Consider the following 25,938-nt stretch of genomic DNA (forward strand, 5'->3'; position numbering starts at 1 on the left):
GAAATTACACGAAAATTGTGTGGATTACTATGTTTTTTTATGTTTTATTATGTTTTACCAGGTTTTATCACAATATCTCACATTACTGACATTTACATAGTAAACTGCAGTCCCCCGTCGACACCGTCACGGTAAAGTGGAGGAAAACACGAAAAAAAACACGAAAAAACACGAAATGTTTGTATCATCCATACTGTGCCATTCACGACCATTGAATATCACACAGATGTAAACAAAAAACATTATATTGTCATCCAGACTCGATATATATATTATATGGTAATGATGGTAGGGTAGTGGTACTAGAAGTAATAGTAGATAGGAAGTAACTGGTGAATTAAATAAACCTAATGAGACTCACCGAGCCGCCCGCAAAAGGAACTTCAACGATGGGTGGCGCTGCGTGATCGAGTCGCCAGGTGAATAGGTGTCGTACGTGGGCTGTGAAGGTCATAGGAGTAGCAGCAAGTGGTGGGGGCGGTGGGCGGTGCTGGTGTGGGTACAGGTGGTGGAGAAACTGGACGAGGACTCCTTGTCATAGCGAGCCTGAGTTTCTTGAAGCGCCCCGAGTGCTGCTGAGGTCGTGGTGTGGAAATCTGAGATTGAGGAAGGAAGTACATGCGCCAAGACGACTCGGATCAGCATGGCTCGAGCTCGAAGGAGGATTAAGACACTCACAGCCTGCGAAGAGTGAGCAACGATCAGCATGGCTCGAGCTCGAAGGAGGATCAAGACACTCATGGCCTGTGAAGAGTGGGCAATGACTTGGATCAGCATGGCTGGAGCTCGGAGGAGGACCAAGACACTCACATACTGCAAATAGTGGCCTGCTGCGGCCTTGACGGACACACATATCAAGATGACTTCAAACGACTCAAATCAATAGACAGGGACAAGTCAAGTTGCATGCACAACGTACCGATGATGCCTAAGCCAGTCCAGCAAGCACAAATGATGCGGGTGTGGGCACAAGCCACTCAGTGGTGGGATCCTGCAGTTGGGCGCTGGGAGTGCAGAGGTCATCGGAGCGCGTGAGCATGCCGGAATGTAATGAGCGGACGCAGATGTGTACCAATGTGCACAAACATGTAAGGGGGGAAGGAATGGAAGAACACGAAAACATTGTCAGCAGGGTAATTGAATGCAGAAAAACAAGTTGAATACACACCTTTCCGTGATCACCAGCCTCGAATTCCTTCGTCGGGGCAACCAAGCAACATGGTACCTGCACGGTAATCTGACACCGGGGGGCTACTCGGACTGGTCCTTCGCGCTGGAGGACGGTCAGCACCAGATAAGCTGACTTGGTTTTATAATTCACATACCAGATAGTGAGTGCCAAGAATTCAGCGACATTGTGGCAATAACGACGAAAAATATCAAAGAGAGCAAAAAATCAGCCCACAGGCAACAAACATGGTAAAGACTCACCCTCTCAGGCTCATTCCTTCGTGTGTCCAGAGAGCAAACAAGCTCGCCTTGCCTTAACGAAGAGTAGTAGTTGGAGGGAAGGATGTTAATAACAATGTTAACAGTGCAAGAATCAAAGTTGCAAAGTTGAACCAAGATCATGTGAGCGCAGGCTCGAATAAATAAACATGTGCAAATATTAGACTTCAACATTTTGACTTTGTCAATTTCAGGAGACTATGTTTCCGCATCGATATCAACTTCTTCCTACACCCATTCGATGTCACCTAGTTTCAGCCCCTTCTTCTGACACAACCAACAATCCTTCCACAGTCGTCAACATTTTTCGATAGCAAACCTCGCATGATCCTAGCAATAAGGCATTCGCAGTTCAACTCAAAGTCTGTACCGCAGTAATAAGTATATCTACCCCCGAAACCAAGACCCCCAATGAAGATCCTGATGATGTCGTAGATGAAGGCTGTGTTTTTTTTCCTGATGTTGATGTATACTGCCTTATACAGGTGCGCAATCCTGATTAGTGTTGCGGAAGTCCGGTTCGGTCCAGTTCAACAGGAAATTTTGCGAACGCTGAACCGGACCTCACGTTCGGTTCAATCATTTTGCTGAACGCTGAACCGGACGCCGTGAACGTGTTCACGGCATCCGGTTCACGTCCGGTTCAGCGTTCGAACGTCGAACGCATTGTAAATTTACTCAATTGCCAGTGAAGCAGCATGGTTTGTGGTAGGGTACATAAAACAATACAATTGCATGTGCGAGCATACAGCCAACAATACTAGTAGTACTGTACAGTTGTATGGAAATCAATGCAGGTGCCAGAACGAGAATGAGAACGAGAACGAGAGCAGACGATAACGAGAATGAGCGAGCGAGAGCACACGAGAATGACAACGAACGAGTGAGCGAGAGGTGACAAGAACGTGCAAGACATGCGAGCAAGCGCAGACGAGAATAAAAGCAAGTATGAATAAAATGAAGATAAAAAAACTCATAAAGACAGGAAGGCAAGAACTCACATCGTCGACAAAGTCTCCGGATGAACCACCAATCAGTGTACTCTGCCTTGCGAGTTGAACGCGGGAGCAGATGATGAAAAATGTGTGCAGTCTGCGTAGGGGGTGCATATTTTGCCGTTGAGAGACGGTGGATGACGCGAGAGAATGGACGGTGCGGGAATTCTCATACACGGCTGTTGTAGGTGAGGCTATCATTTGCGCCCCAGGTGGCGGGGGTATGGAGCCTCCAATTGATGATAAAGGAAGTTGACTTACCTCCTACATTGCTCATATTCCCTGCCTGTGAGTGTTGATTCAAATACATGAAAGAGCTTTGGGCATGGTGTATCGACGAACGTATGCTGACACGAGACGCTGACAGAACGCGGGTCACATATAAATTGTGTGACCTGGCATTTTGCCTGCGTTTTGTGTGTTAGAGAAAACATCTTGATAAAGACGAGGCGTTTGAACGGTGGGGTTGTTGGTGTCGACCTGGAATAAACGACTTGGACAAAACGGCATGTAAATAAGTCACATGACAAGAAAGTGAAATCAACAAACTATATTTTCTATTTGTCACTAGGTATCAGCGTTCAAAAAGGTTCGAACACGTTCGGACGCATTCAATGCGTCCAAGGAATGCCGAACGCTGAACCGGACCATTGGTTCAGTTCAGCCTATACGCTGAACGTTGAACTGGACCGTGGTCCGGTTCATGAAAAGTCCGGTTCAAACCGCGGTTCAGAACCGAACCTCCGCATCACTAATCCTGATGCGCCTCCCACATCTATACAAGGTGACACCTTCTCGAGTCCGCTGGATCCTTTGCTGATATAAAATACTAATTGTTAGATTTGCATGTCGCGCAGGTTCGCGCAGTCTTCACTTTGCCACAAACATTATCAAAACGGTATTTCGACCCTCAGAACCCTCTACCTCAGCATCTCGCCTATGTCGAATGGTTTTCGACCTTCAGCGCTTTACCAGATCCACAGTCTGGGTTGTATAAGGTCAGGCGGGTGGTTCGCGATGACGAACGCCAAGTGTCAATTGTGCCCATATCTTTAATTTGTTGAAGTGCTCAATTATTGCCTAAGTGGGGAGGAGCTGTTCCTGCAGAGTGGACGAGTTTAGATGTCCTCGATGCATGCCCCTCATTTCTTTTGAATGTTTTCAAAGACATGTACACTTACTTCAATTAGGATAGGACACGCATCGTGAACATGTAGTTTTACATGGTGATGACTGAAAAAAACTGAGTAAAGTCAAGTAAAACAATGTGAAGTCGAGCAAAACAATGTAAAGTCGAGTAAAACAATGTAATGTTGTGGATATATGGGTAATTCCCTGGGGAGGTTTTTCCTGATGAAATCATCCATGGTGGTGGATGTAGCAGATATTCTGTATTATCTATTAGCCCGCGGTTTAGTATTTTGTACAGATTATCCTACAGAGTCATTTTCAAATTTGTTTTCACACTCCGGTATATGATATTCTGGATTATCTAGCCTACGGGAAGTCACCCAGTATAATACGACGCATCGCAATTCAATATTCAACCCCTACGTACTTGGGTGTCATCGGCATCAATGCAGTTGCTCCCAACTCGAGAAGGGTTAGAAATGGGTGGTGTGGTTTAAGGATGGGTTTGTTAGCCGGTGGGAAAGTCAGAAGCAGGGAAGAACAAACGATCAACGATTGATCAACTCCGGTTCATCTTGGAGCATCTTGGTACCCAGAGAAGTCACTGACAACAGATCTAGAGAAGGGCAAAACACACAAAATTCAAATGGAACAGAGGCCACGATGACTTGCCCGTCCAGAATTCGAACTTGGCGCATGACACCTCCCTTAAGCCTTGCACTTCCCTCACCGGCACGCTATCATCTACTAATAATAAGTACTACTTACCCGAAGAATTAAGATGAAGACCCGCAGGCCCGTCGACTTTACCTTCAAATTTACACTCTTGCTTCGCTCAAATGGGGTGTAATATCGTGACGTAGTGCTGCCAATGGTTCGGCTCAGTTCGGCTCGGACCGGCTATGTCCAGTTTTACCCTTACAAAATTTCAGACTTGATCTGAACCAGTTTTGCTTGGACCGGTTCGAGGCAGTTATAGGAAGCCAGCCGGTTAGCCAGCGGCTCATTACCAAATTAAGATTAATTATCGTTGTACAAGTCCTCGTCCACTACTAGGCTATCAATAAAGGCAGCAATATTTTCTGGAATTGAAGTTGCATCACTTGTCGACATCTCCATTTCCTGCAACACTGTTGCACGATCTGTTCCTTCTGAAAAATTTAGGCCGCGCCCATGTCGGATCGAAAACTTGAGAATCTGAAGTGCTTCCATAAGCTCCGGACTCAAACGGTTCCGACGCATGGTGATAGTCTCTTTACTGGACGAAAAAACTCTTTCACAAGGCACAGCAGAACCCTGCACAGGAAGAATATCCATGGCAAGAGAAAAGAGTGTTGGATATCGAAGCTGATTGTCCTAGTAAGCCTGGGTTAGTGTACACAAGTTTTCAACACAGTATTCCACGTACATTCCAATAAATCAGAGCACTATTCAAGTTACTGATCTGGGAGTCGAGCAAATAGGCATCAACCTCGTCTTGCAAGCTTCGTTGAGCATCCAAGGGTTGTTGACGAGTCGTGGCTATGCCCAGTATGGTTTCAGCCCAAGTATCTTCTGATGTGTCTGTCTCGACAACAGCAACACTTGAATCGGGCATGCATTTGTAGGTACGAAGCTATTTGGTTAGTCAGCAAATGTAATGAATATTACAAGTAGAGCACTATCACCTCAGATAACAGTAGATCTTTTGCCCATTGTATCTTTTCGGGGGCATGTGATGAAAACCAGTTGAGTTTTATCGCGGGGTTGACCACTGGCAAGAACTCGTCGAGGCCATAGTGTCATATTTATTGATACAATACCGGGGATGGTAGAACGTGAGTTATCCATACTGGCCAAGGATCCCTCACCCCCTACAAAGTATGCATACTCGGGAGGATCACTGCAAGAAGCATACAGTTGGACTTCTAGTATGACCATACCTTCTCGAACTTCTCGGTCGTCTCCGAGTGTCCTAATTTGGATGCACCGGGCCACTCATCCAAAAATATATTTGGGTTCTTTTCTTCTTTTGACGGATCTAATTTTCTGGCTGCCCCTCCCGCACTGGCACCTACTGGTGCCCTTGCCACCTGCCGCCACCCTCCTGCACTGTTGTGATGTCAGCTGTATGTCAGCTGTATACGACTGTAAGCCCAGTGCTCGTGATGATCATTTGGTTTGGCTCTTCGGCTCTTCGTAGATGCTGTGGTACTTGCCATTGTTGTGATGGCCCCCGTGGCTCCGTGCATCTGCGTCCTGCATCCTGCGGCACCTTCCCTTGCCCTTGTAGCCACTCTCTTTCATCCTGCACGCCTTCCCTGGGCTAGTACTAGCTTACTGCTGATTCTGAGCGCTACCCTCCCAGGCCTGCCTCGCTTTCGAATTTCGTGACCCTCAGGCCTCAGGCTCCATAGGACTGTGTTTTTCAAATGCAATGGACACCGGGAGTGATGACTCCTCCCCCACGCGCCCTCCCCTTCCTCGTGCGCCTCGCATACACCCATATCCCTTCCAGTACCCTCCCTCACGCACCTCTCACCGCGCTTTTCATGGGCGGTTTCATTTATCGTGGATCTAGGATCTAATGGTCATTGGTGTGTATTTTCCGGATATATTGTAGTACATCTGATCAGATGAATTTTACTATGGCTAGTGTCCACCGATAACTGCCGACTCTGCACGCACCTGGCGAGGCCTGAACTTGCAAATGTGATGGGCCCGCCAATACTGCCACTGGCACAACAGTACAACCCCATGGGCCATATAAAAGCCATCCGAGTTCACACTATCTCTACTACTACTAGTATTACTTGCTTTCGCATCTACTAGCTTTGTCTCGACTCCAACTTGAACCCTCGAATATTATTTGGTTCATCCTGGATCCGCGGTTGATGTGGTATTTAACTTCTTGGATTGTATACAACGGTAGCATTCAATATCCTACCGGCTGTAGGGTACATCTTGCATTGAACGGTAGTGCAGAATGACATTAATTTTCACGCACAAGTAGTGTCTTGTCGAAGTGCACTATCATGCATATGATAATGTCCCGAAGTAGTGGCTGTGCCCGCGCTGTTGTACACCCATACATAGTAATATGTGCGTGTCCAATGTTTCAACTTTCAACGTTCAACAGTCTCAGAGTCTCAATACTATCTCCCAGCACCACATCATATATATCACTTCTTGAGCAACCGAACCAACACTGTCCCACAATGTTAATCAATACCTTCGGAGTCCAACAGGCATGCACTAAAGATGTTGATACTTTCGCAAGTTGTTGTTTCATTTTCAATGGGTTTGTCTCTCCTATGCCCCTTCAATCGGTTTCGCTGACTCTGCACCCCCAAAACCTTTTGAATTCTCTCCTCTACATTTTCACGCAGCTACAGCTACCATCGTCGGCATCTTCCCTGCACCCAAGCGCCTGTGCACTGAGCACTTGAGACTCGCATTCTCCCAATCTGGCCCGTGCTAAGGTGATCTGCAGAGCCCCACTCAGCCGACTTCTTGAACAGGCGCTGCTCGAAGACTGACAGACATTCCAGGCCAATGTCCATGTGGATCATGTCTGTGCTTCTGCTGGTCTGTCAAGAACGCGAAGGGATGTGGTGCTTGGAATGAGCTGTGTCATTTTACTGGAGGTTGATGATGTTGAGCATGGCCGCAGAAGGATTGTGGGTGCCTTTTTCTAAGCTGCAGAGGTGTGTGTATTGTGCGTTTTTATGCTGCTAACTACCTTGTCCTTCTCACCTCTTCCATTGGTTCATCTTGTTCCTCTCCTCTTTCCTCGTCTATTTCTTGCCCTCTTCACTCCTTCTCTCATTCTGGTGCCTTCCGGTGTCGTTCGCATATGTTTGAGCCACGTCAACATTCGCTGACGTGTGCTGGGCATGCGCGTTGAGCACCAGCGGCTGTCGGGATTGGGTGGAGGCAGTAGATGATGGTCTGGATGCATGTGCTCACCGGCAGGCAGCTGTCGGGATTAGGTGGGGGTAGTAGATGGTGGTCTGGATGCATGTGCTCACCAGCAGGTGGCCATCCGTCAAGCAATGTGTACACAATGTATGTCCATCTGGAGTGTCGTGCGTCGTATCTGCATCGTACCTGGTCTCGTATATCTCTTTTCGGTCATTTCACCTATGTAGGATGTTTTGTTGTTTTTGTTATATCAATGATGTCAGTGTTATCTAAAGTGACAACATTGATATGTTTTACTACCTGTCAGATTCACTTTTTTTGCCCTTTCTGGGTGTGGAATACTCAGGAACATGGAGGGCAGAAGCGGAGGGCAGAAGCACAGGGCGGTATGTGATCTCTCGATCTCGATCTCCCGATATATATACTATTTGGTCAATATATACCTATTAGGACTGTCCAAAGAAGCACACTATGGCTCCCAGAGCTGTATGCATACAAGGAAGCCCTATGCAGGCTCCCAAGGTGTGTATGCATACGAGGAAGCCTTGTAGATAGCTGGTGAGTATGGATACATACCCTTCTACAGTAGCCAGGGGTGTATTAATACTCCTGCCAGGGTGTGGTGACTCGTCAGGAATCCCATGAATACGAGAGAATATGAACACTGACTCATAGCAAGAGCATATGCTGGAACATCAGCAATGCGTGACCGATAATCATTGAGTTTGTCGAGCCCCGGTTGAATTACAATAGCGAGATCGGGGTCATCATCTAACTGCTTACTCCATATTCGCACCATAGCCTCAAATGCTGGAATAGCATTGCACAATGTCGGAGTTTTCTCAGCCGATAACCGTTGTTGAAAAGCATGTGGGACCTATAGAATGATGGTGAGGCAGCGTACAAAACCCAAATTCCAACGACGCACACTAAGGACCTTGCGGAACACATCGAGCGCATCCCACTCGCTGCTTCCAAGCTTGTACTTCTGGAACTCGGGAAAGCTGTCACTCGACAAAAATCTATCAATTCCCTGATGGCTGCGACTTAGAGAGCATGGCTCGGAGGGTGCATGTAAACACTTACCTCACGCAATAAAATTGCACGTTCAACCATTAGTAAGGTCGAAGACCAACGAACATCAATATCTCTAAGCAATTGAAGGTCCTTTTGCTTCAAAGCATTAAGGATGCTCGTAAAATACTGGCGACGGAGGGATGATGCTCGAATCTGCATAAATTCAACCATAAGTCATCAGATATAATTACAATGAGACTTACAACACGAACCACAGTTCGAACTGTGGCAATAGGATCACGATCAATAGCATCCATAAAACTCCGTGATTCGAGACCAGGGGGAGCACTGGGAATAAAATCGGGTGCATCTTGACTGGCAAAATCGAGGTTTGTAATTGCCCCAAGTACAGCCTTGCAAGCTAAGTTGACGATGTGGGGAAAACATCTGTAACAGCTGAGCGTGAGTGATCAAGCGTCATCAGTGAATTTCTGACCTCCTACCGGATACGACGTAGCCTTCGATCAAACACGATATTGCGGCGAGTAAGCTCACGCTCCAAGTGATTCATGAAGGTGTCATTATTAGCTGCATTGTCCATAGTGATCCACCCAATCTGTATGACGAGCGTGACAGTACACATGACACTGATGACATCGAAAACAAACCTTATCAGCTATCTCAATCCGATCCAAGACATACAGAAATGCATAGGCAATATGCTCCCCATTATGACGACCAGGGACACAGTGAAACCCGATCAAGTCAGCACGTAATTTCAGTGCATGCTTTGTAGTACCATCGAGTTCATTATTCTTGACTGCTTGGATCCAGTGGGCCGTCGCTGCCATGAAAGGTGTGAGGTTGATGTCGGACCACAAGTCCATCGTCAATGAGATCTTGCCGAGAGAACCCTGTACAACAATCAGAATGCAGGCTAAATGGAAAACACGAAGCATACCGCCATTTCCGATGCCAACACATCCAGATATTCATTGAAGGAGTCCACAAGCCGGTTCTTCAGCGTGGTGCGACGCGGAATATCCGAGTCGTTTAACTCTTGACGCAGCATCAAAAAGATGGCTCGCAAACGTGGACTCTCAATGACATTCAGTGACTATCAAGTGCGAAAATGATGAGAGGTCAACCACACAGACAACCGATTCAATGAACCTACAATATCATCACCAACAACAAACTCCAATATGGCACCAACAAATGCTGCTGGCGAGAACGCTGCACGTGGAATGTTGTCGTTAACAGGTCCACGAGTCCCTGAATGGTGTTTTCGGTATAAGCCAATAGCTGGCTGAGCACACTTTGCTGTGATCACGATCTTAAGTTGATCACAAGCAGCGATCCACATGTCAGCATGAATTTCATATAGATGGCGACGCAGGACCCCCGTCGTAGTTGTGGGGCTGTATGAAGCACAAAGTTCTGCTTTGAGTTGGCCAGCTGCTTTGAGTCGCCTACACGAGTATATCTTGTCAGTTTGCTATCTCGAAGCCATGCATTAACTTACTCGCAGAATATACACTCATTCTTCTCTAATGAACGTTGGTAAAAAGTCCAGACATCGTTAGCTCGCTTGCTCGTCGAGGTCGAGGTCGATTTGCGATGATTGTGGCTATGACGGCCAGCACGTGGAGTAAGGCCTGATGGCATTGCCCTTACACGGTGTATGGACCGAGGGGTTACAGGAACCCTCTGCATTGCAGGAGTACGCACAGGAGTTGTGGGGATGACAGCAGGCGACGAAGGAGGAGCTCCGTCACTCAAACCTCTCGTCTCGCAAAGTCCAATGCCTGGCAGGTCAGCAAATGTCACAGTATGATGCCGACGAGATGGAAGCTCATGCCCACCAGCCACATGAGGTTCAGTAAAGATGAGAGGCTGAATGGGAGGCTGTATTGACGGAACCACAAGCTGCGGCGGGGGCTTGGGGGTTTCCGGAACTGCAGCTATTGCGGCAGTAAAGTCTGGAAAATGTATGGTGAGGATCAATGCACCTCGCTGGGTATCACGTAGCTAACCTTCGCCAAGAGATTGGCAGACCTGAAAGGTCGTCTGGAGGGCACCATTTGGAAGTGTGAGTGTGCTACTGCAACCCCGACCACGGCCACGACCACGGCCCCGACGACTACGGCCACCTCTTGCATCAGGCATGATAAGTCAGGATGTGATGCAAGGCGATATCGAGACCAAGCTGCCTGAATTGCGGGCCATAAATATGCCATGATTGAGACTCAGAGACGCCTCACCAATCATTGAGTCATAGACCAACCAATTTAAAGACACATAGCGCTCAACATGTAAAGATGCGGACGACTTTTTACGTTCAAGTGGCTGTTCTAAGCTCCGAAACGAATTAGCACATTGCAACTCATGGTATGCTAGATTAAACTCACGAGCATGCTGTCAAAATCCGTGTGTTCCTAGATGGATCATTAGCTTGTCAAGTCCCGAAAACCACGACCTCCCATGCAGACTCCATAAACTTTAATTGAAAAGACTCGAGAGTCAAAAAGTTAGGATTGACCAGCGTAGTAGATACAAAAACTCTATCTGCTACGACAGACCATGCAAGAGTTGCTTCTCTGGCTCAACATCCATCATACGTGCGGCAACAACGCCAATGCTCGGACTCGGCGAGTCATCAACCTGCGCAGCGGGACGATCAGAAGATGATTTGACGCTCATCTGCGACTTGCTCTTGGCTGTCACCGGCCGCTTTGGAAACAGCATCTGTGGTTAGTGCCGAGCCTTTCAATTGATTGTTGGTAACCATTGCGGCCACGGTCATACGATAGCACGCAAGATCGCCAAGAGCTTCGAGCCAGCCGGGTCGGAATGAGCACAGGGTGGGCTCCTCAAGAAGCCTGGTGTAGAAGGTGTAGGCATAATATATAAAATCTTGAAGGTGTTCAAGAGCTAGGGGCAAGGAAAACGAGGCACGTCTCAAGGCCTCGAGGAGTTTATGGAATGCGTGTGTCCAGAGGCGGATGATGATATTGTACTTGCTCAGGATAACGCGAAGGGAAGCCGGAACACTTGGGGCGAGGGAGATCTCCATCAGATTATGCATCATCTCAGCGAGTCTACATACTTTCAATCAATAATATCACGATGAAAATTGGAGAGTCACTTACCGTTTATGGTCTGAGGATCTTGGTTTCGAGGGTGGATATACTGCGGTACAAAGGGGAATGGTGGCGCAAGAAGGAAGAGCTTGCAGCGAGGTGTCACGAGTGGCTTTGGTAGAAAGTTGCGAACACCAGCAACTGCATAGATGATGCACGAGGTTAGACTTAAGTGCTCTGCAGGAGGGAGGTGGCAAAACGGGCTCACAGACGGAATACTTCAACAGTGTGGACTAAGGTAAACCGCGACATGCCCTGTCGGCCAATGGTAGGTCGCGAGACATTGTCGTTGATTTGGAGTGGGATATGTGAGATCACTGAGATCTGGCCAAGACCGACAATGATAAGTAAACTAGAAAGCAATAGTTCAGTAAAATTGAGTGTACCTCACTCGTTGCACTCACCGTGACTCATGTGGCGCTCGTTACGAGCATTCTGTTGGTGCGTAGAGCATGTTGCATGCGCTGGACAACGTCGAACGATTCATTTCCATTATCGGAATTAGCCGGAGACTCGACTGCAGCCGAGCTTTAGGAAACCGTAAACTTCGGTTCAAAGTCCAACAAATTACTTAAGCTGTTTAGTCAGCTCAGCTCAGCTAAAATTCGGCTCGGCTTTTCCGGCTCACTGAACCTAGCCGAACCATTGGCAACACTATCGTGACGGCCATCGATGTAGTCGGAAGCAGATGTCCTGGCTGTGTCACAGCTTAGTACGTTCAAGGCGCAGCTTTCACAATGACATGGAAGAAATAAACCACCTGGCAAAGGTAAAAATAGAACCAAGGGAAAAGTTTACTCATAAGCAGTACTTGAGCACCATCCTGTATCATCCGAGTCATCTACAAGCCTCAAGTCTCGGGCTTGTACCGTAACATGCAGCAGGAAGGTGAGCCCAATATTTATTGTCTCACATATCGTGAACTCACTGAGCTTCATGATTACACATGCAACAGCAATTGAAACATATGACCATGCATGGGAGCGTCTGGTCAAAGCTACAGTGCACCGTGCTATATACAATGCTGAACCTCGAGGACTCTCTCCGTGTCTTGAAAGCACACGAACCACCGTTCTGCAGAGCATCCGGCAGGTAGTGGATGAGAAGAGCCAGAAAAATGTCTGGTTGCATGGTTTTCCAGGCTCAGGCAAAACATCCATCTTGTTCACGATCGCGGAGGAGCTACGGGCACAGGGACGTCTTGCAGGAACTTTTTTCTTCTCGCACAACAGTGTGGACACAACGATTTGCGATTATATCGTACCAACCCTTGCCTACCAGTTGGCACTTGCATTCCCGTCGGTGAAAAGCGAGATCATCAGAGCCGTAGCTGATGATCCTGCATTGCTATCAGACCTGAAATCTCGACAAGATCAGATTCAACGTCTCATCATCAAGCATCTTTGGAGACTCCAATTCAGATCTCCTGTAGCATTCATCATCGATGCACTAGACGAATCCTGTTCCCCTCTAGAGGCTGTGCGGGTGGCGCGCTTACTAGCGGAAGCCATACGCGCCTACAGGGTCCTTGACGACAAGCCACTCGATGCCCACATTATTATAGCTAGCCGGCCCAGCCTGCACGTCGATGGAGGGCCCCCTGGGCGGCTAGGATTCGGAGATATCCAAAAAATATCTTTGCAGGATGATGATTGGGAGACACGCACAGATATCCGTCTCTTCCTCGCATGCGAACTCCAGCACGTTGTCAAGTCTCGTAAACTTAGTCTTGGAGACGTACCGCAGTGGCCCTCTCCTCGTCAAATGGATAATCTCGCCGCCAAGGTCGGGAACTCATTTCTTTGCGCATCCATAGCCATGAAATATATTGCCCACCCGAAAAAATACCCTCCTTCGAGGTTGGACGCATTCCTGACATCACCCGGTGCTACGGCAGACGCTTACGTCGACTTGGATCATACGTATCAGGAAATCATAAGTGGCAATAGCGCCTTGATCAGACATCTGATCGATATCGTCAATCTGGCGCAGCCGCTCCCACGTTCTCAACTCTTACAATTTTTCCCTTCTGATAAGCACGAGGGGCTCAACCTCGCTCTGGAAGAATTTTCGTCAATTCTCATCGTGTCATCTGGTCAACCCACGATTCCCATCCAGCCTTACCATTCATCATTAATCGAGTTTTTCGCGGATCCGATGCGCTGTCATGCCCATTACATCGAGCCTGCAGAGATTCATAGGGGTCTCGCACTCCAGTGTTTTGTGATTCTACATAAACTCAAGGCAAATTTATGCGGTCTCTCAGATCACACAACTATGGCCGTTGAAGACAGTCATTTCTGGCATACACGAGACGCCATGCTTCCTGAAAGCACGCAATATGCTTGTCGTAACTGGGCGCACCATCTGTCTCATGCAAATGACGATAAGAAGCTTGTCTCCGCATTGGAGCAATTTCTCCGTGTCCATATTCTACACTGGATCGAGGCCTTATGTCTCCTCGGAGAGCTCAGTGACGGTCCAATAATTTTACGGAAAGCCCGTGCCGCAGTTGACGTGAGTTCTTATATCTGTCTACAATGGGCATCTCTTCTCATTATGAAATGCTAGGGATGGGCCCCCAGTATGCAACATCGTGATTTTACACTGATAAACAGGTCGCTTGCGACTGCAGAACAAATTATCATCCTTTATTTTGATCCTATCAGCCTGTTCCCCCTCCAAGTTTATTATATTGTAGCAGCACTAGCAAATTTGTCCGGAAAACGTCTACATTCAAAGTCCAATGTGTTGGTCCACAAGTGTGGCCCGACTCCTGATAGTGTATATCAATTTCCCGTGTCTGGACTGCGGACTTCCCTGGTGAATCCAGGACCATCTCAAGGACAGAGTTTCAATAGGGCTTCTTCAGATGTTTCAGGCGTATTGGCGGATGTAAGCCTTTTCGTTCGATTGAGGCTCAGTGTCTGAATGTCTTCCAGTGTTGTCGCTGGTTGTCAAATTCTGAATTAGGTGCATTTCATCTGTCAGGTATGGCCCAAAGAATGCACCTCAAATGGTTATTCACTTGCATTTCTGTGAAGATCTAAATGTGACTCTAGACAGTTCCTTTCGGAATCTAGACGACCCCCCTGTGGATTTGGAAGGTTACCTTCTGGATCTTTGCCGACCCCACCTCGCCTTACGGTGGGTTTGCCTCCAGATAATTTCGGAAACCTCCCAAGAAGTCTCTACCAGTATTCAGCCCATCGCGTGGCATACACATGGATCGCGAGTGGAGTTTGACAGCATGACCATGTACGTTACGATATACCCCACGAGACCAACGGTTAAGCTAAGAGTATGTCTCAGCCTTGCCGATGCAGATCACCGTTGTCGACTTCGGGTTTTGGTGTCTGCTTCGAAGACGAAGCCCTCAAAGCCTGGTATTATTCTGGGGGAGTGGTTATTCAACTTTCGCAGTCTGATGGAGCACGCTGATTCCAACAACAGTGAGTGGTATCCATGTGGCTGTGCCTATATCTGATTATGGAGGTGGGGAGCATAGAACTCCGACTTTGTATGTACGATGGAACCGAGAATCCTTCAAATAACTTTGGGAATCTGTCGTGTACTGTTGGGACTGTGCCAGCTTTCAGCACTAGTAAACATGGGCAGATCGTAGGACAGTTCCCAGGACCGCATTCGTCAAATTCATCGCCCGGGATCTTTACTGCTCCTCTAAGACTGATCCCTAGACCGCATCTGTCAAATGCATCGCCCGGGATCCCCATTGCTCCTCTGGACCTCACCAAAAAAAGTGGCGATTCTCTATTTCCTGCTGTGGCTAAAAGATTAGATGACGGTTTTGTCACAGCTTCGCAAGCGGGCCCCTCGTTCGGATTGCCCTCTGTCTTGGATTTCAACCTTACTTTCAAGGAGCCAGACGAATATGAGATGCCTGACCCACCGCTTATTCGCCAGACTCGGATGACCACTCTCTTCCATGACCTCAAGAGAACACTACGTGTATTCAAGTTTAGAAACCGGCACTCCATCGACCATACGTGACATTTAATGGATCTTCACTATATCCCATGTCTCATAACGGAGCGTTATAGTTCAATTGGGATACACACTATCCAAAGATATATGTAGTATACATGTGTTCATGGGCGTTCACGCTCTGCTTATGATTTTATTCTAATTGCATGGGTCTGTTCATATTAGATACTTTATTTGATCGTGGATAGGTTTAATAACAAGGAAGACATGCATCTGTACATTGTCGTCCACAATCCTCAATGCACGAAAGAAGAGAAAGTGTATGATGCACGTATAGCATGTATCAACCATAGAGGGGAATAACAACAAGCCACGGCCAAAAAAAATATAGCACTTTCGTATCAACAAGATGCATTGTTAGACAACCAAAGTTGCAGCTTACACTGGCAATCCTTTGATGAATATAGGGGTCATGGTGTGTATTCCAGTGAAGTATCCAAGCCAAGTATGTTCAATGCCATGATATTTACAGATGCACATGTCCGAGTCCTCAATGATCACCAACTACCCCCTTTGCCAGCTCGCAACGTCTACTACACCTTCTCTTTTCCCCGCCTCCCTCTCAACACATCCATCAATGCCCTCGCCGCCGAGCTCTCCCCACCACCCTTCCCAGCCCTATCCCCCCGAGAAGGCGGACGTACGCTATGGTCATCCCGGGAAGACAACAAAGAAGAACGTGTGCTCCCCCCTCTCTCACTCCCACTCTCCCTTTCCCCGTTCCTTCCCCTCCCCCGCGCACCAAGCACAAGCGAAAATCGCCTCCCCCACCCATTATGCGAATTCCCAACAGGAGCAGAGCGAGCCACGACAGGCACCGTCTGCACCGCTACTGCAGGTAATGAGAACCGTTTCTTCTTCCTGGCTGTATCTTCGTTCTTTTCGTGGACATATCTGGGTGTGGGCTCGCGTTCACGGAGTTGTCTTGAAAGCCCGTCTTCAATCTCCCCTCCCTCTCCACCACCGTGTACATCCTCTCCCTCGTGCACACCATGCACCTCCTCATGATACCCCCGATCATCGATCCTCGATGCCCGCTCCTCAGCCACAGCCCCCAAGGAAGTCGCCACAGAACTAGCCACACTTCCACCCCTCGCATGTACCTCAAAATCCTCCAATATATCATGGTAGCTCCGCGGGCGCGGGCGCGTGGAGTGGCGGATGCGGATAGCGCGGGATATAGGAGCGCGGAGGGTTGGTGCATCTCCTTGGTGTTGCAGGTCGTCGGTGGCGGTGTAGGAGTCTCGTGTAGATGGGTTACGCACGCGTACAGTTGGCACGTCTGTGTCTTCGTCTTCGTATATGTCGTCTTCAGCGGTAAACCGAGAGGAGGAAGGAGAGAGCGTGATGGGAGATGGAGAGAGAGCATCATCAGTTGACGAGACCCGCGGGAGAAGGGCAGGACTGAGCCCGCGCTTGCTTGGACTCGCGCTGAGTTCACGTTTGGATGGTCCCGGGCTTGCGTTTGGGTGACTTGCGCTAGAACTCCATCTCCTCCTCGACGGACTCGCACTCATCGCGATCCGACCCCTACTAGGGCTCAACGTCATCGCCATCAACGCATCTGCACCACTGCTCCCTTCAGTGAGGATAGGTGTAGAGAGCCAGGCTGGAATACCAAGGAGGGTCGGGGATGGGCCAGTATGGTTTGAAGATGGGCCGGCGTGGTGTGAAGACGGATATGCGGAAAGAGTGGATGGAGTACTAGAACTACTAGTGAAGGAATGGACGAGAGGAAACGCAGCTTCGTAGCATTCGTTACATGCGCGTGCGGGTTTTGCTTTGGTCTTTTTGCTGGGCGAGGATTGTGAGGATGGGTCGGTGATGTAGAATGTCTGAGTTTCAATTGGGGTGTTAGTGTCGGGCGAGAGAAGGAGGGAGGAACAAGTTGGCACCAAGAAAAGCAAAAAAAAACGGAGCAGCAGAGCAAGTGCAAAACACAACGGAACAAAATCAAAATGGATGACTTACCCGTCCAGAACAATCAGCGCACACAACCCTCCCACAAAGCCTGCAATGATGCCGTCTTCTCCACATCCCTTCTCCACTCCCAGCACTCCCCTCTCCTCCACCGCTCTCGCCTTCATGTGCGCTTTCCTCTCCACTACCACCCAATCCAACACCGACCACTTCTTCGCCTGTACCCTTCCCCTCTTGATCTTGATTGACACTCCTCCCCCACTCAAACGAGGGAAACGACGGCAAGGAGAAAGATACAGACATCGATAGAGGTACTGTGAACCTCACAAAACCAAACGGACGGGCACATCGCATGCATGCGTCTGTCTTCGCGTCTGGAACCCAAACGGGGGGTAGGAAGGGGAGCGGTGCGCGTTGGGGTCGGGTAGATGGGGGTAGCCCTTCTACGCGGTTTGGATGAGTTATGTTTGGTGTCGCTGGGTCCAGGATCTTCCCTTGTTCGGTGTCTGTCGGGTCTTCGGGTTCTTGGATCTGGTTGTCTGTAGGAACGGCACCCTCAACATGCCCCAAATGAGACACACGTTCATCACCCTCTCCCGGCTCATATGCCTCCGCCCACAACACCCCACGCATCCTAACACCCCGGAGCGCAACCGACGGATCGCGCGCCAGGAGCGCAGATCGGGCCTGGCGCAAAAGATGGAGAAAATTGTGTAGAGTATCGTTTGATGTCGAGCTTAAGGGACGGGTGGCTAACGCGGGTTCTGAAGCAGAGGAAGAAAGACGTTTTGGTGATAATGACGGGGACGGAACCGCATATACCGCGAACGAGCCTCCAGGGCTTAATATCTCCAAGCGCGGCGGGTGATGCGACGGATCGAGTACCGCCTCGATATCGACGAGGGAGAGGTGGTTCTTGTACGTGTATGTATGCCGCTCTTCGCTAGCATCTGTGGCGGGAGAGTACCAGTGGGAATCGCGCAGAGTGGACGGGTCGTAGTCTAGCCATACCAATACGTCGTCGAATAGCAAAAATTCACATATGCGGTCTCGCCTGCCTCTTCCTATACCTGGGCCTTCTATGGTTACACCGCCAGAGTCTATCACTAGAGGGGCACGGAAGATTAAGGTGCGGCCTGGCTGGACGAAATGTAAGGTGGGCGGGAGGCCGAGGGTAGCACGTTGTAGGGCGAGGAGGGCGAGTGTATGCGCGTGTGCATGAAGAGATGCATTGAGAGAAGATGTTACTGGTGGTCATTTAATTTAGGGAAAGGGATGAATGAGCAAACGCACCTTTCTCAACAAGAGTAAGGACCTTCCCGAGTCTATCCCACTCTCCCTCCCCTTCCTTTTCTCTCCTTTCTACATTTATCAATTCCCTGAGCAATAACACATATCTTGGGCACCTTTGAACGATGCTCAGGAGCCAATCTGCGAGTTTCAGCTGCCCGCAGCGTGGATCGCGCTCTTGGGTTCGTAGGAATATAGCAAAAGCTGCGGGTGGACGTGCAAGGAATGATATAGAACTTGGGAATGCGGTTATGAATGGGGTGTAAAGAGAGAGGTAAGGAAAATGCGAGAGAAGGAGTGCTGAGAGGGGTGCTGGGTTCGGATTTGGAGGCGGGTGTGGGTCATCTAGGTGAGACACAGCAGGATGGATCAGTGCAGTCAGTGCACTGAAGTATGCATGATGAAAGTTCCAGATGTCAATAAAATTTGAGAAAATGGTAGTCAATTCTGTGCGCGTAAGGAGCGGGCGAGGACCATCGAGCGACGCTATGATCGGTATCAAAAAGTGCTGCACAGGAAATCAGCTCACTTCGAATCAGTGCCATCAATACTCACATCATGCACGAGATCCAGTCCCTGCACATAAGTTCTTTCTGTATCCCAAAACTCTCTTATTACTTTGGCGCGTTTTGCTTCTCGTGCTATATCTACTGGTCCTGGTGCCCTGGAATGTTTGCGGTTTAGTGAACGACGTTTAGGGCGCCTGACGACTGGCTCTTCAGGCAGAGAGTCAAATGATGCAAAACTGGCGACAGATTGACGGTGTTGGGCGGACAAAAGGCTCGAGCTGGGTACGCTTGGTAGTGAAATTCGCCGGAATGGAAGATGAGTGATTGGGGCAGCTGGAAGGTTAGCAGAATCAGTGCTTGGGAACGAAACTCTTGGTGTCATGGCGGTTGCATTTGAGGAGAAGCTGAACCAGGCTGGAATAGCCTGGGACACGCCTTAAGCTTGGAACACCCACCGCCCATGAACTAGCCCGTCTGCTATGAAATCACTGAAACCTAAACTTGGTTTGTTCCCGCGGCTTCAAATATTTCACAACCAAAAAGTCCGCGTTGGGTGTACTACTAAACGTGTCTTTCAAAGTTTCGGGACCGCAAGAAGGCGAACCTAGGCCCCCCAACGATAGGCAGAACTTCCGGTACCAGGACCCATCAAGCTTTGGCCTAGGACCGTACACGCCGATTGGTCGTGCCAGGTAATATCCGTTCGATCGGATGTGCTTGCTTACTACAGAAACGGTAGCCAAGCACGAAATTGGCGGTACTAGGTGCCCTTAGGTGCCTCGAAATCAACCAGAGTACTATGTAGTGAGTACTACACAATCCTCCTCTATCGTTTATTTAAACATGACTCGGACTCCTGCAGCTGCAACTTTGCGTCGCAGGCCACCTTTCCATGAACCAGCATATCGGTAGTGAGATAACGACAGCGATGCGACACCAAGTTGTCGCCTCATGTCGTTATGCACCACATGGCGGGAAAGGGGAACTAATGGTAGTCACCAATTTGCTGGCATACTCGAGCAACCTATAAAATTGTTCGGCCTGCATGCTTCACTCTCAGTTTGATTCATCATGTTATTTTCCTCTTTCCTCCTCTTGTTGGTTCCTCTCGTCTCCAGTTTGTCCCACACGCCTAGCATTGGTACACTCCGCATGCACAAGGTGAATGCGAGATCCGTCGACACCACAGCTATCTCCGGGCGATACCAGTCTGTCAATGTGGGACAGTACTCACTGCTCAATAACCTCTGGGGCGAGCTTGATGCTACCTCGGGCGCCCAAACCTCTCAGATCACGTCACTGACCGGTAATACTATTGCATGGAAGACACAATGGACTTGGAATGGCGCAGGCAAACAAGTCAAGAGCTACTCCAACATCCAGCTCAATACTGGCATCAATCAACAATTGAGCGCTATCTCCACCATGCCTGTGAGTTGTACTACATTGAAAGTGCCAGACTGCCTTGCTAATATTTCTGGTATCATAGACTGCCTGGAAGTGGAAACAGTCGGCCAACGGGACAGTCGTAGCTGATGTCGCCTATGACCTGTTCACATCTGGCACAGCTGGCGGTTCAAACGTAAACGAAATCATGATCTGGCTTGCAAACATCAATGCTGGACCAATCTCCGCGCACTACGACGCCGAGGGTAACGCTGTCCCTATCGTGACAAACGTTTCGCTCCAAGGCCATACCTGGTCAGCTTCGCGTCTGCACAATCATCTACGTGGTGTTGATGTTTTTTGCAGGAACTTGTACTCTGGATCCAACGGAGTCAACCAAGTTTACTCGTATGTCCTGACCAATGGCACCGTCAAATCGTTCAAAGGCGACGTTTACCCATTCCTTTCTGTACGTTTTTCCGGTCATTATATCTTCGTGAACACGTGTAAACATTTTTTCTATTTCTAGTACCTGATTGACAATGAGGGAATGGACCCATCGCAGTATCTCACCTGTGCTCAGGCAGGCACAGAGGCTTTCACTGGAACGGCTACATTCACTACGTAAGGAACACTTGATGGGCGCTCTGTGAAGTTGCTGAATATGTTTTGTCTCCAGATCTGCCTACAGCCTGGCCATTAACTGAAATTATTTCGTGTGCCCGTTGTACGGGTTCGATACACATGGTTTAAGGATAATATTCCTCTACGGCCGGACCGCCATTGAAAAAACACTAATATGTGTTGCGAGTGTAGGAGCTTCTCCTCTTACGCTCGGTGTGTCATCGGAGACATCCCCTTTATTCTTCTGGTTCCATCAATTCCACCCCACTGTCTTATTTCGTGCCGTGTACGAGCATCAGCACAGTACTTTGTCTTGCAGACATCACCACTCCTTATGACTTGCCTGTCATTTAGATATTCCACTCATTTCCTACGCGTTCGCTTTGAAAGCTGGTATTCGTCACATACAAGACGGCATCTATCTATTTGAAGTCTCGTACAGTATCCTCTTGGTCATCGCTAATCCCTTTGGCCTTTCATTTACACATCCCACTCGTTCGCTTTGAAAGCCGTTTTCCGTATTTGCTTTGAAAGCCGGTTCCCGTATACCCCTCGTTCGCTTTAAAAGCCATTTTGTAAGCTACGTACGGCAATTGAGATGACCTTGTTTTGAGACAAAGTACTGGGCCCGAATTCCTCTACCGCCGGATCGCCATCAAAAATATTAATATTGCGGCACACGTGTCGCTAGTGTAAGGGCTTCTCCTCTTAGACTCGGAGCGTCAGACTCAGAGACTCATCCGTAAGTTCTTTTACCTTCATCGCTACACCGCGTCACACCTTGAATAACTTAAGAAGGAACGGATCAATTGTCTTCCTTCTATGTGATATGCATAGGGGAGACTAGAATTTAATATCGGCTATTTACACTACATCCGTCCATTCCTCCAAGGCAGCCACGTAACGCACCCATTTCCCATTGTTCCAAGATGATACCTTGATCCAAGCTTCGTCTGGGCTAATGTAGCGGAAAGCTAACAAGAGACCTCCCAGTGTACAGTCCGCCAGAGATAAATTCGATCCCGTGAATAATTCACTTGCACCGCCCCCGGCCTGCATAAAAGTCGCAAGGAGGTCAAACGCGCCCTCAATTTTATTCCAGTGTTCCTCGCGCTCCTTGCCCCTGAGCTCTATATCCTCGAGTTTCTTCCCAAACGCCGCTTCGGTGCGCTTACGGAAGTGGATGCGATCCCGTGGGGTTTTCTTGTCGTACATGTGCATGACCATGACGGGTAGCAACTGTGCTGTTATGGAGTGTGCAACATGGTATTCGAAGAGCGCAAGAAGGGCACGGCTGATAGGTGGGCAGAGTGCGCGGGAGGAATCGGGGTCTGGGTAAGTGCGCTCTAAGTACTCAATTATGGGCGTCGAGTCTGAGAGGAGGGCAGGGGGGGAGGGATTGTTATCTACTAATGCAGGGAGTGTGTATTTCGGCGTCCCATCTGGTAACGTGCTCGTAGGTGGTATTCCGAGTGCCTTGCACACGGATGCGATATCAGTTGTCTCGACCCATCTTGTTTCATAGGCGAGTTTCTTGTAGTTCAGCGCGAGTCTGTGAGAATGGGAGATGAGGAGGTGTTAAGATGTGTTGGCTGCTGTCACCACAGACCTGACTTTCCATGTGTTTGGTGAGAAAGGCGCTGGGAGAACAGTTATGATGTCCAGGAATATGATGTTTGTCGCAGTCATCTGTAAGTGCTTGCAAGACGGAGCGTTATTGACGTTCACTGTGGGTGGCTAGTAGCTTAGTCCTAGATCTAACGGGTGAAATAGGACCACTTCTCGTGGAATCCATAGCATTCCCCTCGGTAGACAACTACCTGTAACATAGGTCCTAGCCCGGACCGGATTTTGAATGGGTGCTAAATTTAGACAACTAGAAGTGTCCGGGCTGGGATTGGCAAGCATCAGATAGTCTTGCATATTTCACTGGTCTCATTAATGCAAAATATTGAGTCACGACGCAGTGGTGGGGAGGAGCCTGGTTATTGCACGGTTAAGAGGAAAATGGAGATGGGCGGTTGCTGGTGATTGCCTGGGCAGGGAAATGAGCAGAGTTGGTAGTCTCGAAACCAATCGTTTTAGGAAGTGTGGAAAACTTCAGTGCTTTCCTTATAGTACAACAATATTAATAATAATCGACACCGAGCCGCGGACACATTCCACTTGCACGGGTATGTCGTAGTATGTCCGTGTACATGCTAGTCTACCAAGTCTGCTTGTTGCTGTAAGGAAAATTATTGACCTCGAATGAATGGCTGTCCGGAAAATGATTGGTAGGTAAAGTATAATGATTATGTGTAGCGTCCATGTCTTGTCCGTGATACATGCTGTATGCGATATTTGACGATTTAGAAGATGACATATGTGGATGCATCGGCGTCGCTTGTTCACCATGGTTCATCAACCAACTCTCAACAGGAAACTGTGGCACTGGCCTTGTCATCAGCAACATCTTCTGAGATTTAGTTAGTGACGAACTCACCTGCAGGATGGAAAGCGGAGTATTGTGTGGGAGAGCCAAGGGAATGAGTAGAGGTCAAAGCCGCGACATGTTCATGTTCTGTGAGAAGAGAACGGTATTGTCTATCAAGCTGCCTAATGATCTCAACAGCTACACTCGAGTCAGCATATTCTTCAATCTCTAGTTCTTTAGATCTGCTAACCTTTTATCAGGATGTCATGTCTTGTGGGGAGACACTCCTTTGTTATGTCTTGGATGATCTGTCGCAGTTGTTCAAAGTCTTCTGCCTCGGTTGAACGATAGATTCGCTGTGAGAGCTTTTTCCGACTCTTGCCATTGTGCAGGGTAGACATGCTTGGCACGGTAAGTGGACGTAGGGCTGCTCGGCGCTGTGGCTGGTAGATTTGACTTAGGTACTTATACTCTAATTTGCAAGACTCACCCGAGTGACCGATCAGCCGGTTAGCGCTTAATGGGGCGTAGCGTGGCCCAGGGGAACCTATAGGGGCCATTATTCACAATTAAAAGATAACCCCACAGCCGATCAGATGACGGCGGACATCATCAGATGTCGTAATTAGTCGATAAACGCTAGTGAGATTGAAAACTGCACAGCCTGTCCGCAAAGCTATACCCTAAGGCGCCATGCAAGCGCTCGTTTGCGTACCGCCTAGCAGAGCGTCATGTCAAAGACGAACATGATCATTAATCGAGCATCTCAACGATGTGTATCCTGAGCATTAGCGATGATTCACTTTCAAAGAGAACTGAGAGAATTGGTGTTTTGAGAGGGATTGAGGGGGAAAAACTAGCGCTGACTGAACCTACTTAACAGTGATCGCGTTCATGCAACAAGAATGCTCTGGGCTATGACGAATGATTTTCCGCAGCATAATTGAAACCTACAGAATATCATTGAACATTCATAATGAAATGCGGGGGGGCATTGCCTTGCAAGGACATGCTGTGCGGAATCCCTGTCGGGAGCGCGTATTGTCGTGTCCGGGATGCACAGCCACCCAGTCTTCCGTCGACCATAGCTTCGAAACTCACCGGCAACCGCGGTATACTCCACACCGTTCATATGGCAGTGCTTGAAGTGGGCTTCTGCTGCGCAAGAAGGCTGGTGCTTCTAAATGTTCATCTATAGTAGGAACGCACTGCAAAATAACATTGACTGCGCAACAAGCATAAAATGTACCGTGCAATCGCACAAACACCCGTACAGGACGGCGGCACCTTGCGAGGCCCGTGATCCACGCCAATCGCTCTCTTGAATGGAGTATAAGTTAATATCCGACATTTTCGTGGCAGGCCACAGCAGGGATATCATTGGTCTAGCACATATGAAATTCCTGTATCATCATTGATTGCAGTAGAATCCAACAGGGCATCAGAAACCTAACAATACATTGAGATCTAGCCCGTGACTGGATTTAACTTACTGACTTCGCAGCCGCCCGTCGCACCTATCTTTGATGGCATTATTGTTATTTCGGCATTCCGCGGTTGAATCGTTGCATGCCTTTCTTGTCCATGAATTGATACGAGCCCCGCAACGAGCGTTGGTGAGCAACGGTGTCTTCACAAACAAGCGTGCGTGCTCAGGCAATCAACGCTACCTGGAGATTTCATCTGGATTCAATGATTTTCGGAAATCCGGGCATCTATGCTACAGATCAGTGGACTGTCGACAGCAAAAAGTTGACATGCCTGACACATTGAGCCGACCTGATTTCTTTCAAAGGACCTGATGGGGTAGCGGTATGTAAAGCCTGCGGTACGGCGCAGCATCAGGTTGGAGCTGGTTGCACTACAGAAAATCATCTTCGCTCCAATATTGGGGCCATTGTGGGCGAGTGGGGTGATAAACAGTTGATTACAGTATGTATGGTTCAACTTCAGAACATTAACAACCGGTAGATGGATATCGGCTTTCGTCTTGGCGTCTTCTTTCCAGTCGACCGTGTTCCTTGCTCTGCAGACAGTGTGGCTCCAGTCGTGTTCGTTATGTTGACGGAAAACGCATGAACTGGCCAATGACAAGCGGCCGGCCAGCACACAGTATTGACCAGTCACGGTTCCATTAAGTCTCGCGTGGT

General features: G+C 48.6%; 10 protein-coding genes across 10 annotated transcripts; 3 read left to right on the top strand and 7 right to left on the bottom strand.

Annotated features, from left to right (window-relative positions):
• Positions 1–250: 250 nt before the first annotated feature.
• DEU56DRAFT_754161 (uncharacterized protein) lies at positions 251–1,356 on the bottom strand (the record flags this gene model as incomplete). The annotated part of the gene is made up of 7 exons (XM_041349784.1): positions 251–302; positions 362–441; positions 679–744; positions 811–837; positions 920–928; positions 1,169–1,299; positions 1,326–1,356. 7 exons carry the CDS (start codon positions 1,354–1,356, stop codon positions 251–253), a joined length of 396 nt encoding a protein of 131 aa, XP_041210776.1.
• Positions 1,357–3,071: 1,715 nt separating this feature from the next.
• Positions 3,072–3,634, top strand: DEU56DRAFT_910430 (uncharacterized protein; the record flags this gene model as incomplete). Its single annotated transcript, XM_041357174.1, has 3 exons — positions 3,072–3,228; positions 3,285–3,475; positions 3,530–3,634. The coding sequence occupies 3 exons, from the start codon at positions 3,072–3,074 to the stop codon at positions 3,632–3,634; spliced, it is 453 nt and encodes a 150-aa protein (XP_041210777.1).
• Positions 3,635–4,123: 489 nt separating this feature from the next.
• On the bottom strand, positions 4,124–6,331 carry DEU56DRAFT_754162 (uncharacterized protein; the record flags this gene model as incomplete). Its single annotated transcript, XM_041349785.1, has 8 exons — positions 4,124–4,191; positions 4,213–4,312; positions 4,344–4,440; positions 4,498–4,577; positions 4,984–5,190; positions 5,498–5,661; positions 5,896–6,131; positions 6,243–6,331. 8 exons carry the CDS (start codon positions 6,329–6,331, stop codon positions 4,124–4,126), a joined length of 1,041 nt encoding a protein of 346 aa, XP_041210778.1.
• A 1,727-nt stretch (positions 6,332–8,058) lies between these two features.
• On the bottom strand, positions 8,059–8,944 carry DEU56DRAFT_732476 (uncharacterized protein; the record flags this gene model as incomplete). Its single annotated transcript, XM_041348276.1, has 4 exons — positions 8,059–8,355; positions 8,407–8,511; positions 8,565–8,708; positions 8,759–8,944. Coding segments are annotated over 4 exons (732 nt in total), but the record flags the coding sequence as incomplete, so codon positions are not given.
• A 2,039-nt stretch (positions 8,945–10,983) lies between these two features.
• DEU56DRAFT_205910 (uncharacterized protein) lies at positions 10,984–11,816 on the bottom strand. Its single transcript, XM_041345060.1, has 2 exons — positions 11,648–11,816; positions 10,984–11,596 (listed from the first exon to the last, which is right to left on the bottom strand). The coding sequence occupies exon 2, from the start codon at positions 11,584–11,586 to the stop codon at positions 11,176–11,178; it is 411 nt and encodes a 136-aa protein (XP_041210780.1). The 5' UTR covers positions 11,587–11,596; positions 11,648–11,816; the 3' UTR covers positions 10,984–11,175.
• Positions 11,817–12,281: 465 nt separating this feature from the next.
• On the top strand, positions 12,282–15,854 carry DEU56DRAFT_883819 (uncharacterized protein). Its single transcript, XM_041356147.1, has 7 exons — positions 12,282–12,526; positions 12,594–14,155; positions 14,210–14,533; positions 14,581–14,629; positions 14,683–14,896; positions 14,951–15,090; positions 15,147–15,854. The coding sequence occupies exons 1-7, from the start codon at positions 12,514–12,516 to the stop codon at positions 15,647–15,649; spliced, it is 2,805 nt and encodes a 934-aa protein (XP_041210781.1). The 5' UTR covers positions 12,282–12,513; the 3' UTR covers positions 15,650–15,854.
• Positions 15,855–16,379: 525 nt separating this feature from the next.
• Positions 16,380–20,165, bottom strand: DEU56DRAFT_205971 (uncharacterized protein). Its single transcript, XM_041345062.1, has 5 exons — positions 19,409–20,165; positions 18,857–19,361; positions 17,615–18,810; positions 16,909–17,478; positions 16,380–16,850 (listed from the first exon to the last, which is right to left on the bottom strand). The coding sequence occupies exons 1-5, from the start codon at positions 19,742–19,744 to the stop codon at positions 16,473–16,475; spliced, it is 2,985 nt and encodes a 994-aa protein (XP_041210782.1). The 5' UTR covers positions 19,745–20,165; the 3' UTR covers positions 16,380–16,472.
• DEU56DRAFT_205954 (glycoside hydrolase family 12 protein) lies at positions 20,061–21,652 on the top strand. Its single transcript, XM_041345061.1, has 6 exons — positions 20,061–20,166; positions 20,225–20,793; positions 20,852–21,063; positions 21,115–21,217; positions 21,278–21,372; positions 21,428–21,652. The coding sequence occupies exons 2-6, from the start codon at positions 20,434–20,436 to the stop codon at positions 21,453–21,455; spliced, it is 798 nt and encodes a 265-aa protein (XP_041210783.1). The 5' UTR covers positions 20,061–20,166; positions 20,225–20,433; the 3' UTR covers positions 21,456–21,652.
• Positions 21,653–22,030: 378 nt separating this feature from the next.
• DEU56DRAFT_883829 (glutathione S-transferase) lies at positions 22,031–23,219 on the bottom strand. Its single transcript, XM_041356148.1, has 3 exons — positions 22,982–23,219; positions 22,168–22,924; positions 22,031–22,114 (listed from the first exon to the last, which is right to left on the bottom strand). Exons 1-2 carry the CDS (start codon positions 23,059–23,061, stop codon positions 22,237–22,239), a joined length of 768 nt encoding a protein of 255 aa, XP_041210784.1. The 5' UTR covers positions 23,062–23,219; the 3' UTR covers positions 22,031–22,114; positions 22,168–22,236.
• A 10-nt stretch (positions 23,220–23,229) lies between these two features.
• On the bottom strand, positions 23,230–24,409 carry DEU56DRAFT_205997 (uncharacterized protein). Its single transcript, XM_041345063.1, has 4 exons — positions 24,279–24,409; positions 24,039–24,225; positions 23,858–23,986; positions 23,230–23,805 (listed from the first exon to the last, which is right to left on the bottom strand). The coding sequence occupies exons 2-4, from the start codon at positions 24,187–24,189 to the stop codon at positions 23,579–23,581; spliced, it is 507 nt and encodes a 168-aa protein (XP_041210785.1). The 5' UTR covers positions 24,190–24,225; positions 24,279–24,409; the 3' UTR covers positions 23,230–23,578.
• Positions 24,410–25,938: the final 1,529 nt, after the last annotated feature.

This window comes from Suillus clintonianus, assembly GCF_016758775.1.
Source record: "Suillus clintonianus strain FC179 chromosome Unknown DEU56scaffold_19, whole genome shotgun sequence".
Classification (NCBI taxonomy): Eukaryota; Fungi; Basidiomycota; class Agaricomycetes; order Boletales; family Suillaceae; genus Suillus; species Suillus clintonianus.